Raw genomic sequence first — 13,394 nt, 5'->3', positions numbered from 1 at the left:
TTCCCTGAGCAAACCCTGAGCTCTGTGAGGGTGGCCACTTGTGCTGTTCCCAAAAGACCCAGGGTTCCTGCCTCTGGGCCTCGGAGCTCTCCCCACTACCACCCAAATCCGACCTCCTGCTGCTCTGGAGCCGAGCACCCTGCTCATTAGTCACAGCGGTGTTACAGAGCTTCTGATGTGACAGAGATGACGTGGGCAAAGCGCTCCATGCCCTATGGGTGCTGGGATGAGTCTTCCCAGGGGTTCCAGCTGGGGCACAGGGGATGGGCATCAGGTGTGACACATGGCCGAGGCTCCCTGCCTCGGGGGGCCCATGCGACGACTGTCTAGAGGCTGCAGGCAAGACTGAGGGGCAGAGCTGGCCAGATAAGACCCTGGGGGCCCCGGTGAAGTTGTGACCCTCACTCCAGACTCTGCAGGGGAGCCGGTGACTCATGGAGTCTATCGTGGGGCAAAGCCAATCCATCTGTTCTAGGGATCCCAGGGGCACCCTCATGACTCACCCATCTTCCCATCCTCCACAAAGAGGATGTGCAGCGGGTACAAGGTGCTGAAGTAGAAGACGTCAATGTTGTTCTTTACGGCCACCTAGGAACAAGGGGGTCCCGAATTGGTCCCTGATGCTCGACACCCTGAAGGCCCCAGGAAGTGCCTGCTCCCTGTGAGCCCACCTGAGCAGGTTCCCTCTCATGACTTCCCCGGTAGCCATGCCCAACACCCCCTCCCACCGGCCTCCCCCACTCCCCATCCCTGCCCCCAGTCTGTGTCCAAGAGCAAGATTCCACAGACAGCCCTTTGCCAGCACCAGCCAGGCCCCAGACGGTTCCCCCAGGCTCCTCCCCGGGGCAGGTGGGTAAGGACTGGGGTGCCAAGCCCTGCCTGGAACATACCTGGAGGTTGTTCAGAGGCTCCATCTTCATGACTGAGCCCACCGTGTTGAGAGGCAGGGAGATCTCCACAGTCTGGTTGGGGCTGAGCGGCGCATGGACCTGGAGGGGGGCGGCGGGGGCCAGGCCAAAGCTGGGGAGAGACAAGCCCCCGTGGGGGTGGCGGGGGAACAGGTGCTGACACAGGACAGGTGGGCTCCTGGGGCTCCGGAGCCTGGGCAGCAGCTGGCGAGAAGCCTCTCCAGTGAGCTGGCCTCATCCCAGGCCCAGACCCAGGCCTGAAGGACAAGCTCCTGACCCCCACTCCCCAACCCTCAATGGCCACAGGAACAGGAAGAGAAATCTGGGACAGCTGAAGGCCTGAAGCCCATCTCTGTTCCTCTTTCTCCTCTGGGTGAGGTGCTGGGCAGGCCCAGGTAAGAGTGCCCCTGCCCTGCCCTCAAGGAGCTCCATTTAAAACCAGGGGAAAAAACAACAAAACAAAACAAAACAAACCAGGGGGCCTTTAAGCTTCTTTTAATTTGAAAACTCTGTGACTGCCCAACTCTCAGTGACCGACCTCCATCTCCCAGGAGGGATGTGACCATCCCAAACGAGACACTGGGTTTTACTGTCTGGGCCAGAACTGGCTAGATCATAAGATGGCCACAGAGATTCAGAAAAGCCCTGCTTCTTGGTATAGCAGCATGTGAGCAAATCAGGAGGATGCCCAAGAGCGTAAGAGACACTGGAGTGTTTCTGTGGCCTCTAGGGTCTCCCTGGTCTGACAGAGGGTCGGAAACCACTGGCCCACAGGCTCACCCTGAGGAAACAGCCCCTTCAGTCAACTTCTTAGAGGCTCAGTTTGCTCATCACTAGAGCCGCTCAGGAAGAAGGATCATCAGGAGAGGCTGCTGGGGTCCCCCAGAGAGCCCTGGCCTAGCTGGCCTGGTCCATGAAGACCCTGATGGTGCCAGACAGGAGAACTTCCCTGGAAGGGGACCTGGTAGGGGTTAGGAGCCTGGAGCAGCCACCATTCACAGAGGCCCTGTCTGGTGGTTTAATCTTGCCACATGGGGGAGGCTGGGGGGCAGGCCCACTCCCCATCCTCCTTCTTAGAGACTCCTGAGACAGGAGCTGCTCAGATCTGGAGATTATGTCAGTAAAATGCCCCCAGGGCAGTGGGGGAAGGCAAAAATAAAGGGAGGTGCGCTGCCCCTCCACCTCATACTTTGGTGTCCACATAAAGAGGTTACTGTGGGGAAAAATCACTGCTTTAGAGAGTTTTGGCCTGAGATGTGGTTGTGAGGAATATCCTCCTTCACCAGAAAGAGGCTCCAGGCCCACAGCCCTCAGTGCCTGCCTGCAGTCACCAGCATGGGCTCTCAGCAGGCTGGCCTCAGGGAGCTCACCTGTTGCGGTTGAACTGGATGGCAAAGTCGGTCATGACCTGCAAGGCCTTGTTGGTCAGCTGCAGGTCCATGGAGATGGAGCCCACCTGGCGGGTGAAGGTGCCTGAGATCTCCAATCCTTTGGCCTTCATAGCTGGGAGCCAGACCTGCAGGGAAGACGATGGGAAGGGGGCTGGTGTTCACCATGTCCCCAACTCCATAGCCCACGTGAGGGTCCTTCCCCCACCCCCCCTTCCCTCACACCTAAAGGGGCCTCTCAGATTGATCACACCTGCCTTTACCATCAGGGGACGACCATGTGAACCGTAGGAAGGGAGGAAGGCTCCTGCACAGCCTGCCCAGGACCCCCGAGCCGTGTGGCCACGTGCTGGAGCAGCACAGGGCAGGGAGGAACTTGGTGTGCCCAAGGCTGAGCCGAGTCTCCGGAGGTCAGAGGATGACTCAGAAGCAGGGTTGAGGAAGGCGATGAGACAAGCGGGCCCTGCCAGCCTCCTGACGAGCCAAGGAGAGTCGAGAGCCAAGGGCACTCTGGGCCTCAGCCAGAGCCTGAGGCCTCCCTGGCTGTCACAGCCTGCCCTTCCTCGCAGAAGGCAGGGCTGGCCTTTAATTGTACAAACTGGCCTGACCAAGGACAGTACTAAGAGCACCCCTCGCCTGGCAGGTCTTCTGCTGCTTGCTTGGCTGCCCTTGTCATCCGAGTCTCAGCTCAAGCCCACCTCCTCCTGGAAGCCTGCCCCCAGGTTCCTTCTCCAGGCTCCCGCTGCAATGACGTTTTAGCAAATAAACTGTCTTCTCGGTCCCCAGACAGCTCTTCGAGGGGAGGGCTCTGCTTTTCTGTCTTTGCATCCTTGGCTCGGAGCCTCGTGTGAGATTGGTATGCAGGGAACGTTTGCTAAGCGAACAGCATGAATTAAAAGCTGTGCCCGTGAGGGACACCAGTAGGGGCCATCCTGTGGACGCGCAAATGCCTCTCAAGTTGCCATTCTCACCAGGACAGCTCACAGCCCCGCCCCAGGCCAGCTTCTCCGGGTGCCCTGTGTCAGTGAACGCCCCACTGTCTCTCAAGTCGCCAACACCAGGAACCAGAGCATCTGGGCACCAGCCCTCAGCCCACCCATGACCCCCATGGTCATGCAGCTCAGGTCCTGTCAACACCACCTCCTCCCATCTGCCACCACGTTCTCTGCTCTCCCCTCTCCACAGGCACTGCTTGCGTCTGAGCCACCATCAGAGATCCCCAGGTAAGATGGCAGCCACCCGCATAGCTGCCCAATTCTTCTATCCCCAATTTCCACAGCAGCCAAAGCCATCTTTTAAAATGCAAATCAGATCACAGCACCCTTGAACCCCCTCAATCCTGCAATGCTTCCACTGCCCACGGCCTCCGAGGCCTGGTGCCCTGCTCTCCCTGGGCTCTGGTCCTCACACACACACTGTTCTCCCTCTGCTTGGAAAGCATGCCCCACCCTAACCCCGTCCTAATTGCTAACTCTGATCATGCTTTGCTTCCCCCAGACAAATCTGTGAGAGCAGAATCTCATGGCTTTCGCCATGAGCTGTGATTTGGCACACAGCACTCAGAGGGCTCCCACGGTGACTTCCCTGCTCCCTGCCCTTCCAAGGAACCTGGCTTCCTTTCCCAGGTTCTTGCAAAACTGGCTCTTTCTGGCACTGTCACCATCCTGACTGCCGAGGGTGGGGACCTCATCTCTCTTGGTCATTGTAGGTTCATGGAGTCTAGAACTGTCAGCATCCACTGGCCCAAGTGCTTGAGGAACTCCAAGTTCTTGTACAGAGAGTCTCATTCCCCTTGACCAGGAGGAGCGGGGAATGCACGCAGGACAAACTATTCGAGGTAGTCACAGCGCTGTCAGGAAAATGTAGCCCGCACAGCCACTGCTTCTGGAGGGAGAGCACACCCACATCCCAGAACCCGCCTGTGACTACGGTAGCGGGAGGGAGAAAGTCCTGCCCATGTTGCAAGGACTCCTCCTCCAGGCAGCCTGCTCTGATTACTCCTAACCTGGGATCCCCTCACCTCTCCTTCCAGTTGGTACTCTCATCTGGCCCTCCACTAAGACAAAGCAGTGATAATACCTGTTAAAATGAACCCACATGTAAAGGGCAAGCTCCCTGAGGGCCAGCTGATTCTGACAACCCTTGACATTAAGATAGGCACACTGAGGTCCTTAAACACTTTAAGATCACATAAGAGGGACCTCCCTGGTGGCGCAGTGGTTAAGAATCCGCCTGCCAATGCAGGGGACACGGGTTCGAGCCCTGGTCCGAGAAGATCCCACATGCTGCGGAGCAACTAAGCCCGTGAACCACAACTACTGAGCCTGGCTCTAGAGCCCGCAAGCCACAACTACTGAAGCCCGCGCACCTAGAGCCCGTGCTGTGCAACAAGAGAAGCCACTGCAAAAAGAAGCCCTCACACCACAACGAAGAGTAGCCCCCGCTCACCACATCTAGAGAAAGCCTGTGCATAGCAACGAAGACCCAATGCAGCCAAAAATAAATGAAATTAAATCTTTAAAGAAAAACAAAAAGATCGCATAAGGGTTGGGGGCAGAGGCTTTGGTGCCACAGCCCTACATTAGTTCCAGACTCTGTCACTTACCAGCTATGTGACCTTAGGAAAAAGCAATCAGATTTCTCAATTGCAAAAATGGGAATAACAGCATCATAAGGCTGCTGGGAGGACTTAGTGGGATGGTGGCCATGCCATGTTCATGCAGTACCCGGCACGGAAGTGTGTAGTTGCCAGCACTAGACTTGCCGTCTGCTGGGGGCCCCTCAGGCCCAGATCCTGCCAGGAATCCTGGCTGGGGGCTCTGGCCACCACCACTGTGGTGTAGTGGGCAGGGCAGGGCAGGTGCTGGCTCATAGCTCCCCAGTCATGAGGGAGATGTCCCTGTGCCCCTGAAGCCCTGCTGTGTCTTGCTTTGGGGAGGGGACCTTGGAATAGAGAGCGGCTCTGGCTGGGAACGAAGCGGCAGACGTGGTGTGTGACCTGAGTGTCGTGAGGGATCAGGCCACATCTGTCCCCTCTGGCAGCTTCCTTGAGGCTAAAAGCCTGGCCCACACTGTGCTCTCCTTAGTGTCAGGCCCACATGTTCTCACACCCCGAACTCAGCTCTCCTTCCCTCATCCTGCCCCTTGCCCACTGTTCCAGCTGGAATCCCCCTCCCCGCCAGCCCCATGTCCTGCCACGTCCTGCTACGCCTGCCTCCAGTCCAGCCTCCTTTCCACCCCTACAAGTGCCTTGCTGTCCGGCAGCCATCAGCCAACTCCTGCCAGTCTCCCCACTGGCTCCTTGCTTCTGCTCTAGCCTTTCCAGTCTGGCCTCCACATGGTGGCCAGAGGATCGCTATCAAGTGCAAATCTGCTTCATCCCTGCTTAAAACCTTCCAATGTCTCCTGCTGCACCAGGATCAAGAACAAAGGCTCAAAGCTGGTGCAGCCGACCTTGCCAGCTTCCTCCCTCCTCAGCTCTGGTCTAGGCAGGAGTCTGGGGGTAGGGGTACTGCCCTGGGTGGCCCAGTGGGCATTCTGAGGCACCGCCAGGCAGGCAATGGTGGGGGGGGGGGACACACTGTGTTTAGTGGGCTGGGGTCAGGGATGCTGCCTTGAGGACAACGGTCTTCACAATGAGCCACTGTCCTGCAGCCCTTGAGTATTTTCTGCATGGTTTCAACATGCCCTGAAATTTCCAGGAAACTAATGATGGTGAAAATCAAGGGAAGCCTGTTTCTTGTTTTGTCTGGAACTTAACTGGAAGTCAGTCACCATTTCAGAAACTAATGGCACCTCTGGCCACATCACTCATGGCACGTGAGCTACAAACACTCTCTATAGCTGTGGTGTCACTGTGACTCTGCACTGCTGCCAGCACCCAACAATGTGATCAGATCTGGGGCGGGCATGCCCAAGCCTCCACAACACTGAAATACATCATTTTACTCTCTTCTTTTCAAGTCTCTCTCTCTCTCTTTTTTTTTCTTTTGCTGTACACGGGCCTCTCACTGTTGTGACCTCTCCCGTTGCGGAGCACAGGCTCTGGACGCGCAGGCTCAGCGGCCATGGCTCACGGCCCAGTCGCTCCGCGGTATGTGGGATCTTCCCGGACCGGGGCACGAACCTGTGTCCCCTGCATCGGCAGGCGGACTCTCAACCACTGTGCCACCAGGGAAGCCCTTAAGTCTCTTTTATGCGATGACAACATCTTACCATTTTTGAAATTATATGTATAGGTAGGATGTACAGTCCACAGATCTCATTTATTATGAAAGGAGGGGGCATTAAAAAACCCCTGTTATCAATTAGGAGCATTGGGTAGGACAGCACTGAGAACCACTGACCCAACTAGATGGGACTTTTGCCAGTTTTCTGGAAGGTGTGGGCTTTCCCTCAACTCTGGGCCTGGAGCCCGCTCCCCATTTTTGCCTTGCTAATTCTGACTTGATCTGAAGGCCTGAGCTCCAGCAACACCACCCTCTGTGAAGCCTTCCCCAGGCCTCCACGCCTGACTTAGCATCCCTTCCCTGTGCTCCCTGCTGCCCTCAGCATCGTGCTGGCCAACTGCTGCTCCAGGAGCCCATCCTGGCCGGCCAGGGCCGATCCCACACAGTGGGCCACTTAAGGAGCCACACGTCCTGCCACGAGAGAAGCCATGGCACTTACTGCTTTGGGAGCCACATATGATCCTGATAAGGTGCCCACGCCACTGGTCAGGTCAAAGAGGTCACTCAGGCCACTGCCCATGGGTGCTCCTAGGTTGGCTGGTACTGCTGCTGCTGGGGGTGACACGAAGTTGGAGGCCCCGATCTAGAAAGGAAGGGAAACAGGTCAAAGGCGGGCATCAAAGGCAGGGACATCAGGGCCCCAGGATGAGTGTGGCCACCTGGCCCTTTAGAAAACAGGGGGGCAGGCCAGGAGGGGGTATTGCAGGGCTGCAATCACATCAACTCTAAGTTGCAGAAACAAGACAGAGTGAGGTGGGTGGAGAGGAGAGGCCGAGCCCTCCCGTGCTCCGCAGGCCCTGAGGGAAAGGGCTGGGGACACTCACAAACTAACAGCCCATGGATAAAGGGGTACTTGAGACACAATGCTGTGAGGGGGCTGTGCTCAGCAGATGACAGCACGCACCCCAGGATGTCAGAGAGGGGTTGTGGAGACTGAGAGGGCCGGCGAGCCTCAGGATGACAAGGCAACTTCATTGTAGGGTAGTGAGGATGGGCTGAGGAATTAATGGACATGGGGGCCCAAGGGCAGCTGGATGCTGGGCAGTCAATGCGGAGGATGCCAGGACACTGGACAGAGGCCAGGGCTAGCAGGGAGGAACTGCTTTGACATCACCCGACCCTTGGGATGCTGGGGGTGCGATCTAGGAGCAGCAGGGTTGGTGGCACAAGGGTTGAACCATACCCCTTCAGGCTCATCCCCCATCTCCAAGCAGAAGCAGGCAGGGTGAAGAGAACAGGCAGCCACATGCAGAGAGAAAAGCCAGGAAAGAAGACACAGAGAGATAAGAAAGAGAGGGAAAGAGGGAGAAAATTAGTCATTGCTGCTCCACCCAAAAGGGGCCTGGTGTGAAGCTGTGCCGGGCCTATGAGGGGCCCACATTGTCTCTACGAAGGGCATGACCCACTGGCCTCACTTGACCACCCTCGTCCTTCCTACCCTTTCCTATGCTGTGGCCTTGGGGACCTGAGACAGGCATAGCCAAGTGACAAGGGCCCCACTGCCCCCTCCACCCGGCTCTGCCAGCTGCCTGAAGAAATCCCAGGGAAACACCCAGACCAGTCTTACCACCCCCTTTCACAGGGGAAGAGGGACTGTCCCTGACCTCTCATGGGCCTCTCTCAGGCCTGCTGGGCTGCTACCCCCAACCAGTGCAGCATGTGGGGTAAGTGGATGCAGGTATGGCTTACAGGGCCGAGGTGCCAGACTCAGGGGAAGGGGCTAAGACAGGCCCTACACTGCTCCAGGTCTCTTGGGGTTCAGCAGCCCGGCAAGGGGCTAAATCCTGTGTCTGCCACTTAGCAGCTGTGTTCTCTTTGGAAGGAAGGTCACCTGACCTCTTTAAGCCTCAGTCTCTCACCGATGTGTAAGGAGCTACATGATCACCTTCGCAGGCAAAAGTGCCCGAAGCCCTTGGCTGGCGTCTGGCAGAGAGGGCGTTCAACGATCGGTCCTCCAGAGATCACTATCAGCCTCATCCAGAGGGGGCCCCAGGACATACCAGGCTGTCGAGGCCGCTGCCGAGAAGGTCCACAGCTCCCATCTGCACCGAGGAGGTGGCCAGGGGTGGGCCACTCACCGGAGGGCCAAGGTCCAGGTTGAGGAGGTCGCCCAGCAGGTCGCCCTGGGTGGGGATGACATCCAGCTGCTCACCAGGGGGCGCTCCGGCAGGGGCCGTCTCCGGGCTCTCTGTGCTCTCACTCCTGTCAGGACAGGGAAAGAGGCTCAGCAGGGTGGGGGGTCAGGCTATCTCAGGGAGGCCAGAGCCCCCAGTCTCCAGGATCCACCCTCAGGAGAGGCACCTGGGTCTCCTCACTGTCCCAGAAGCCTGTCTATATCCCCCCTTCCTCCGCCTTCCGACGCCTGATCCATCATGTTGGCTCTCCGAGAGATCCAGCTTCACGGAAGGGAGGGCCATCTGTATTCCCCTCACTCAGCCCACTCTAAAGAGAAGAGCGGGTGCTGGTCCCCAGAGGACTGGACAACCAGGCCAACAACCCTGGGAGCCGCAGAGCAGGAAGGCGAGAGGAACGGGGCTCTGGAGTCAGGCAGAATCGAGTCTGAGCCCAGCTCTGCTGCCTGGGATGCTGCACCAGGCACTCAAGCTCTCTATGCCTCTTGTCCCCATCTCTTAAGAGGGGACATCTCTCAGAGCTGTTGTCACCGAGTCAATACCTGGTATGTAGTAAGCATTCACTAAAAAGTTGCTAGAATCGTAATTTTGCTCAGACTCAGGCCCGAGTGCTTGTGCTACTGAACCGAGGAAGCAGATGGGGAGGCTCAGGCCAGTGAGTGGCCCCTGGTACTCACGAGGCGGTGCGGGGCGGCAGGCTCTTGTGCACGACGCCCCGGCCCCCCTCCACAAAGGCACTGGGCGGCTTGTGGTAGACGGAGGCCAGGGTGCCGATGTAGCAGATGAGCTCGTCCAGCAGCGTCGGCTCGATGAGGTCTGTCTCCTCCGAGATGAGCGGCTTCTCCGCCAGCACCACCTCCTTGGCAGCCACGGGGTCCGTGGAGAGCAGGCGCCAGTAGATGTAGCCGCGGTCTCGCAGGTCCGGGTTGTCTGAGTCCTGGGAGGTGATGAGAAGCCAGTGAAACTCGGAGCAACCAGGTGAGGCGAAGGGGGAGCCCCATCCGTAGTCCCACAACATGGAGGGGATCACAGGGTGACTGATGATGGCAACCTGAGCACTGGCGGGAGCACACCTGTAAACCGCCTGAATAGATGTGGCCCAGCCCCCCGGTTTCCCCCCAGCCCGCTCCTGCCTCCGTTCCCTGCGTCCTCCACCGTCTGCCCTCCCGGTTCTCAGGGACTTCCCTCTCCTCTCTCATGTATGGTCTGGCTCAGTCACCACCTGCCCCTGCCCCACCTCTATTTGATTGTGACTGAGCTCCTTGAGCAGGGATCCTGGAATGCTCTGGGACCAAATCCCAGTGGTGCCAGTTTTAGGGGCAGGATCACCCAGGTCTGGCTCCTTGGACTGAAGCTCCCTCCGTGGAACAAGGGCTGTGCTGGGCACATCAGGCAGGCTGCGCACCCACCTGAGTGGCCAAGCTGAGGACCTGCTGCACCAGCTCCTGAGTCTCTGTCGGCTTCTTCAGAAAGAGTTTCACGATGGCTGTCAGCAGCTGCAGCTGGACCTGCAGGAAGACAGAGAGGAGGCAAGGAAGGAGTGTAAGCTTCTTGTGGGGACAGTAGGAAACCAGGTGAGGACCTCAGAGAGGTAAAACGATGTTCAAAGGCTGAGAACAGCTTTCCGGGGTTTGGGGTTGGCCACACAAACAGGCCAAGTCCAGCAGGGGAGAGGTAGTGCTGAGAAGCCTGGACCTTCGCCCGACCGCTCAGGAAGGAGCTGCCCACAGTGCTATCTGGCAACCCCAGGCAGGTGGGGGCTGCTGCCCAGTGCTAGGGTCCCAGAAACCCATCAGGGCTCCAGGCCTCACAGCCTTCAGGAGCCCGCAGCTTACGGAGGCAACACATGTGCCTGGTATGCTTATTAAAGACCATCTGCCAACAAGTGCAACAGGTGCCAGGGATGCCCAGCAGACTGGGGCAGCAGGGCCCACAGTCAGCCTGTTGTGAGGAACTGTGCTTCCACCAGAGGACGGGAACCATTCCTGCCCCGCCCCCACCAGCCCCACCTCTCACCTGCCACTGTCTTCACCTGAACGTACCTCCTGTGCCCCCTCCCCACTTCTGTAGCCTCCTGTCCCCCTCACTGGCACCACCCCACAGTACTGGAGATGCTTTCCAGCCACTGGGAAGCCCTATGGAGAGATCCCCTTGAGGTCAGGGATCGTGTCTGTCACTGCTGCATCCCTGGCTATTGTTCATTCTAGTGCCTGGTGTGTAACGGGCACTTAGGAAAAACCTGCTGACTAAAAACACACCTCTGAAAGAACAATTCTGTGCATAGACCTTCCTTAGCCCCATCGCATTTTGTCAGTCCTGGGACAAGAGGACAGCCTGAGGCTCCCCAGACTGTGCTAGGGACAGGCCTGCGGCAGAAGGGTGGCAACGGGGCTGGCTGCACCTCCTGGGCCTGTCCGGTAGGAGGGCACTTACAAAAACAAATGGCTTAGCTGCCCTGGTATGCAGGATTGAGGGGATGCAGTCTGTTTCTGGGACTAAACATCCAGAGTCCCTGCAATTTGGTGACACATGGGCCAATGGCAGAGGAGCAGGCTAGCTGTGTCCAAGGCAGGAGGTGGCTCGGGGACTGGCTTCCAGACCTGGCTCGAGTCGCTGGCTGGGTAGCCTAGAGAAAGCCACTTACCCTCAGTCATTGAGGGAGATGTGTGGCCTACCTCAGGGGGTCCTTGTGAGCTCTGAAGACCAATCTATGGCAGCTTACTTGGAGCCAGAGTTAGATCACACCTCATTTGAACTCTGATTCTATGCCTTCCCAGCTGGTGACCCTGGACGAGCCATTTAACTTCTGAGTCTGTTTCCTCATCTATAAAATGGAGGCACCACCTCACAGAGTTGATGGGAAGAGTCAATGAGACAACAAACGGAAAGAACTGTGTCCTCTGCTCAATGCACAACAGCTGTCATCATCGTCAACGTCACCACAACTGCCACACAGGGACTCTTTACCAAGTTCTCCCCAATCCCGGGCAGCTGGCTGCCAGCGCTCATTCATCACTGTCGGGTCTGCAGTGCTGCCTGGGAACAGGGCCGCCTCAGCTCCCTACCTCGTCTCCCCACACACACACTGAGGCTCCCGTTAGCCTGCAGGTCCGGGCAGTCCCCCTGCCAAGATGCTGCTGCCCCTGCCCTCAGACAGGCCAGACGCAGCGCTCCCTGTCCACGGCTGGAGAGGCTTAGGAGCCAGGACGAGGGGGCTCAAAGAGACAATCTAAAGTAAGTTCCTAGGACTTCCCTGGTGACGCAGTGGTTAAGAATCTGCCTGCCAATGCAGGGGACACAGGTTTGAGCCCTGGTCCGGGAAGATCCCACATGCCGCAGAGCAACTAAGCCCGTGCGCCACAACTACTGAGCCCGCGGTCTGCAACAAGAGAAGCCACCGTAATAAGAAGCCCCTGCTCGCCGCAACTTAGAGAAAGTCCGCGCAGCAATGAAGACCCAATGCAGCCAAAAATAAATAAGTTCCCAAACTGCAAAGCATTAAGTATTCTTATAAAAGCTCTGAACTGTGCTGTGAACCCAGGAGGCAAAGGAAACAGGCCATCTAATTAAAACACCACCACCACTCAACTACTGTTTGCTGAGCACTGGAGCGGGCAGTTTACACACAACATCCAATAAGCTTTGCAGGAACCCTGTGCCAGAGATGAGGAAATGGGCTTGGCGGGTTGAACGCTCCAGACCCTACAATGGGGGAGGAGCCACAGGCAGAAACACCTCCACAGGGCATCCTCTGCAGTCAACCCAGCAGGACCTGACTACAGGAGCAGAAACCAGCCCAGACTGGGCTTTGCTTCTCTGACAAGGGAGGGAGGCTGGTGCGGTGGAAGTGGAGGCAGCCCTGGGGCAGGCTGCCAGCTGGACGTGGCAGGTGGCAGTGGGAGTCGGTGAGAATTACTATTATTATTTTGTGACAGACACCTGTTGTTTTTCCCACCCAGCATCCATTCGATCTTCTGGCTTTGAAACGCTGGCTTTCCCTCAGAGAACTGTCCTTCTCTCTGGCCCTCTCAATCCACGGAGACAGGGACTGGCTCAGGGTAATGCAAACAGGCCTGAACTGTTGCTGGAACCACTGAGGGGAAGGCAGTTACGGGGTTGCTAAGTGAGAAGGACGTAGCCTGGAAGCACTGACACCTCGCAAGCTTCACTGGTGGGGAGCCTGCCCAAGGGCAATGCCACCCAAGGAAGGCAGAGACAGCCCCACTGCCACCACCCACGCACCTTCACCCAGGGGTGCAGAAGAGAGAACGCTCCTTGGACTCAGCTACAGGAACCTAAAGGTCCCGTTTTCTGCCTGGACAAGTGTGCTTTTAAACCAATTCCGACCAACACTGACACCACCATTAATGAGTGCTTCTAATTTAGGGGCTGCGCACGTGTTAGGGACATTACACAAAGCATCCCATTTAACTTTCACAGCACAGGATGAGGGAAAGTCTTATGACTCTCATTTTGTAAATGAGGAAACTGAGGCTCAGACAGGTAAAGGGTTAGCATAAAGGCAGCAAGCCAGGAAGGGGCAGAAGAGGGGTTTGGCCTCTCGTATCTCCGATTCAAGGTCCAAAGTCTGATCCACTGGGTTCCACTGCGCCAGCTGGGCAGCTAAGATTTCTGTGCTCACAGACATTTTAAAGGCCCCACGTGCATGAGCACAGTTCACGTAAGAGGGAATACAAATGTACAGATGTTCAACCCCACTCAAAACAGAAATGCAAA

At 57.3% G+C, this 13,394-nt stretch overlaps 1 protein-coding gene and 1 non-coding gene across 6 annotated transcripts in view; both read right to left on the bottom strand.

The window, feature by feature from the left end:
• The window catches only part of AP1B1 (adaptor related protein complex 1 subunit beta 1), a 53,393-nt gene that overhangs the window by 2,867 nt on the left and 37,132 nt on the right, over nucleotides 1–13,394 (bottom strand). For 4 of the 5 annotated variants that reach the window (XM_060170294.1, XM_060170295.1, XM_060170296.1 and 1 more), the window contains 8 exons: nucleotides 10,067–10,165; nucleotides 9,335–9,594; nucleotides 8,526–8,727; nucleotides 7,709–7,729; nucleotides 6,965–7,108; nucleotides 2,279–2,424; nucleotides 891–1,020; nucleotides 504–588 (listed from right to left, as the gene is read on the bottom strand). In XM_060170294.1, the coding sequence (XP_060026277.1) occupies nucleotides 504–588; nucleotides 891–1,020; nucleotides 2,279–2,424; nucleotides 6,965–7,108; nucleotides 7,709–7,729; nucleotides 8,526–8,727; nucleotides 9,335–9,594; nucleotides 10,067–10,165 (1,087 nt within the window). The remainder of the gene's footprint in view (nucleotides 1–503; nucleotides 589–890; nucleotides 1,021–2,278; nucleotides 2,425–6,964; nucleotides 7,109–7,708; nucleotides 7,730–8,525; nucleotides 8,728–9,334; nucleotides 9,595–10,066; nucleotides 10,166–13,394) is intronic. The other variant, XM_060170297.1, reaches the window with a different exon arrangement.
• LOC132504567 (small nucleolar RNA SNORD125) lies at nucleotides 1,692–1,788 on the bottom strand. The gene has a single exon (XR_009534955.1). It is a non-coding gene; the product is annotated as a small nucleolar RNA SNORD125 (small nucleolar RNA).

This window comes from Lagenorhynchus albirostris, chromosome 14, assembly GCF_949774975.1.
Source record: "Lagenorhynchus albirostris chromosome 14, mLagAlb1.1, whole genome shotgun sequence".
NCBI lineage: Eukaryota > Metazoa > Chordata > Mammalia > Artiodactyla > Delphinidae > Lagenorhynchus > Lagenorhynchus albirostris.
The sequence above is the reverse complement of the archived record's forward strand: the minus strand, read 5'-3'. Positions and strand labels throughout refer to the sequence as shown.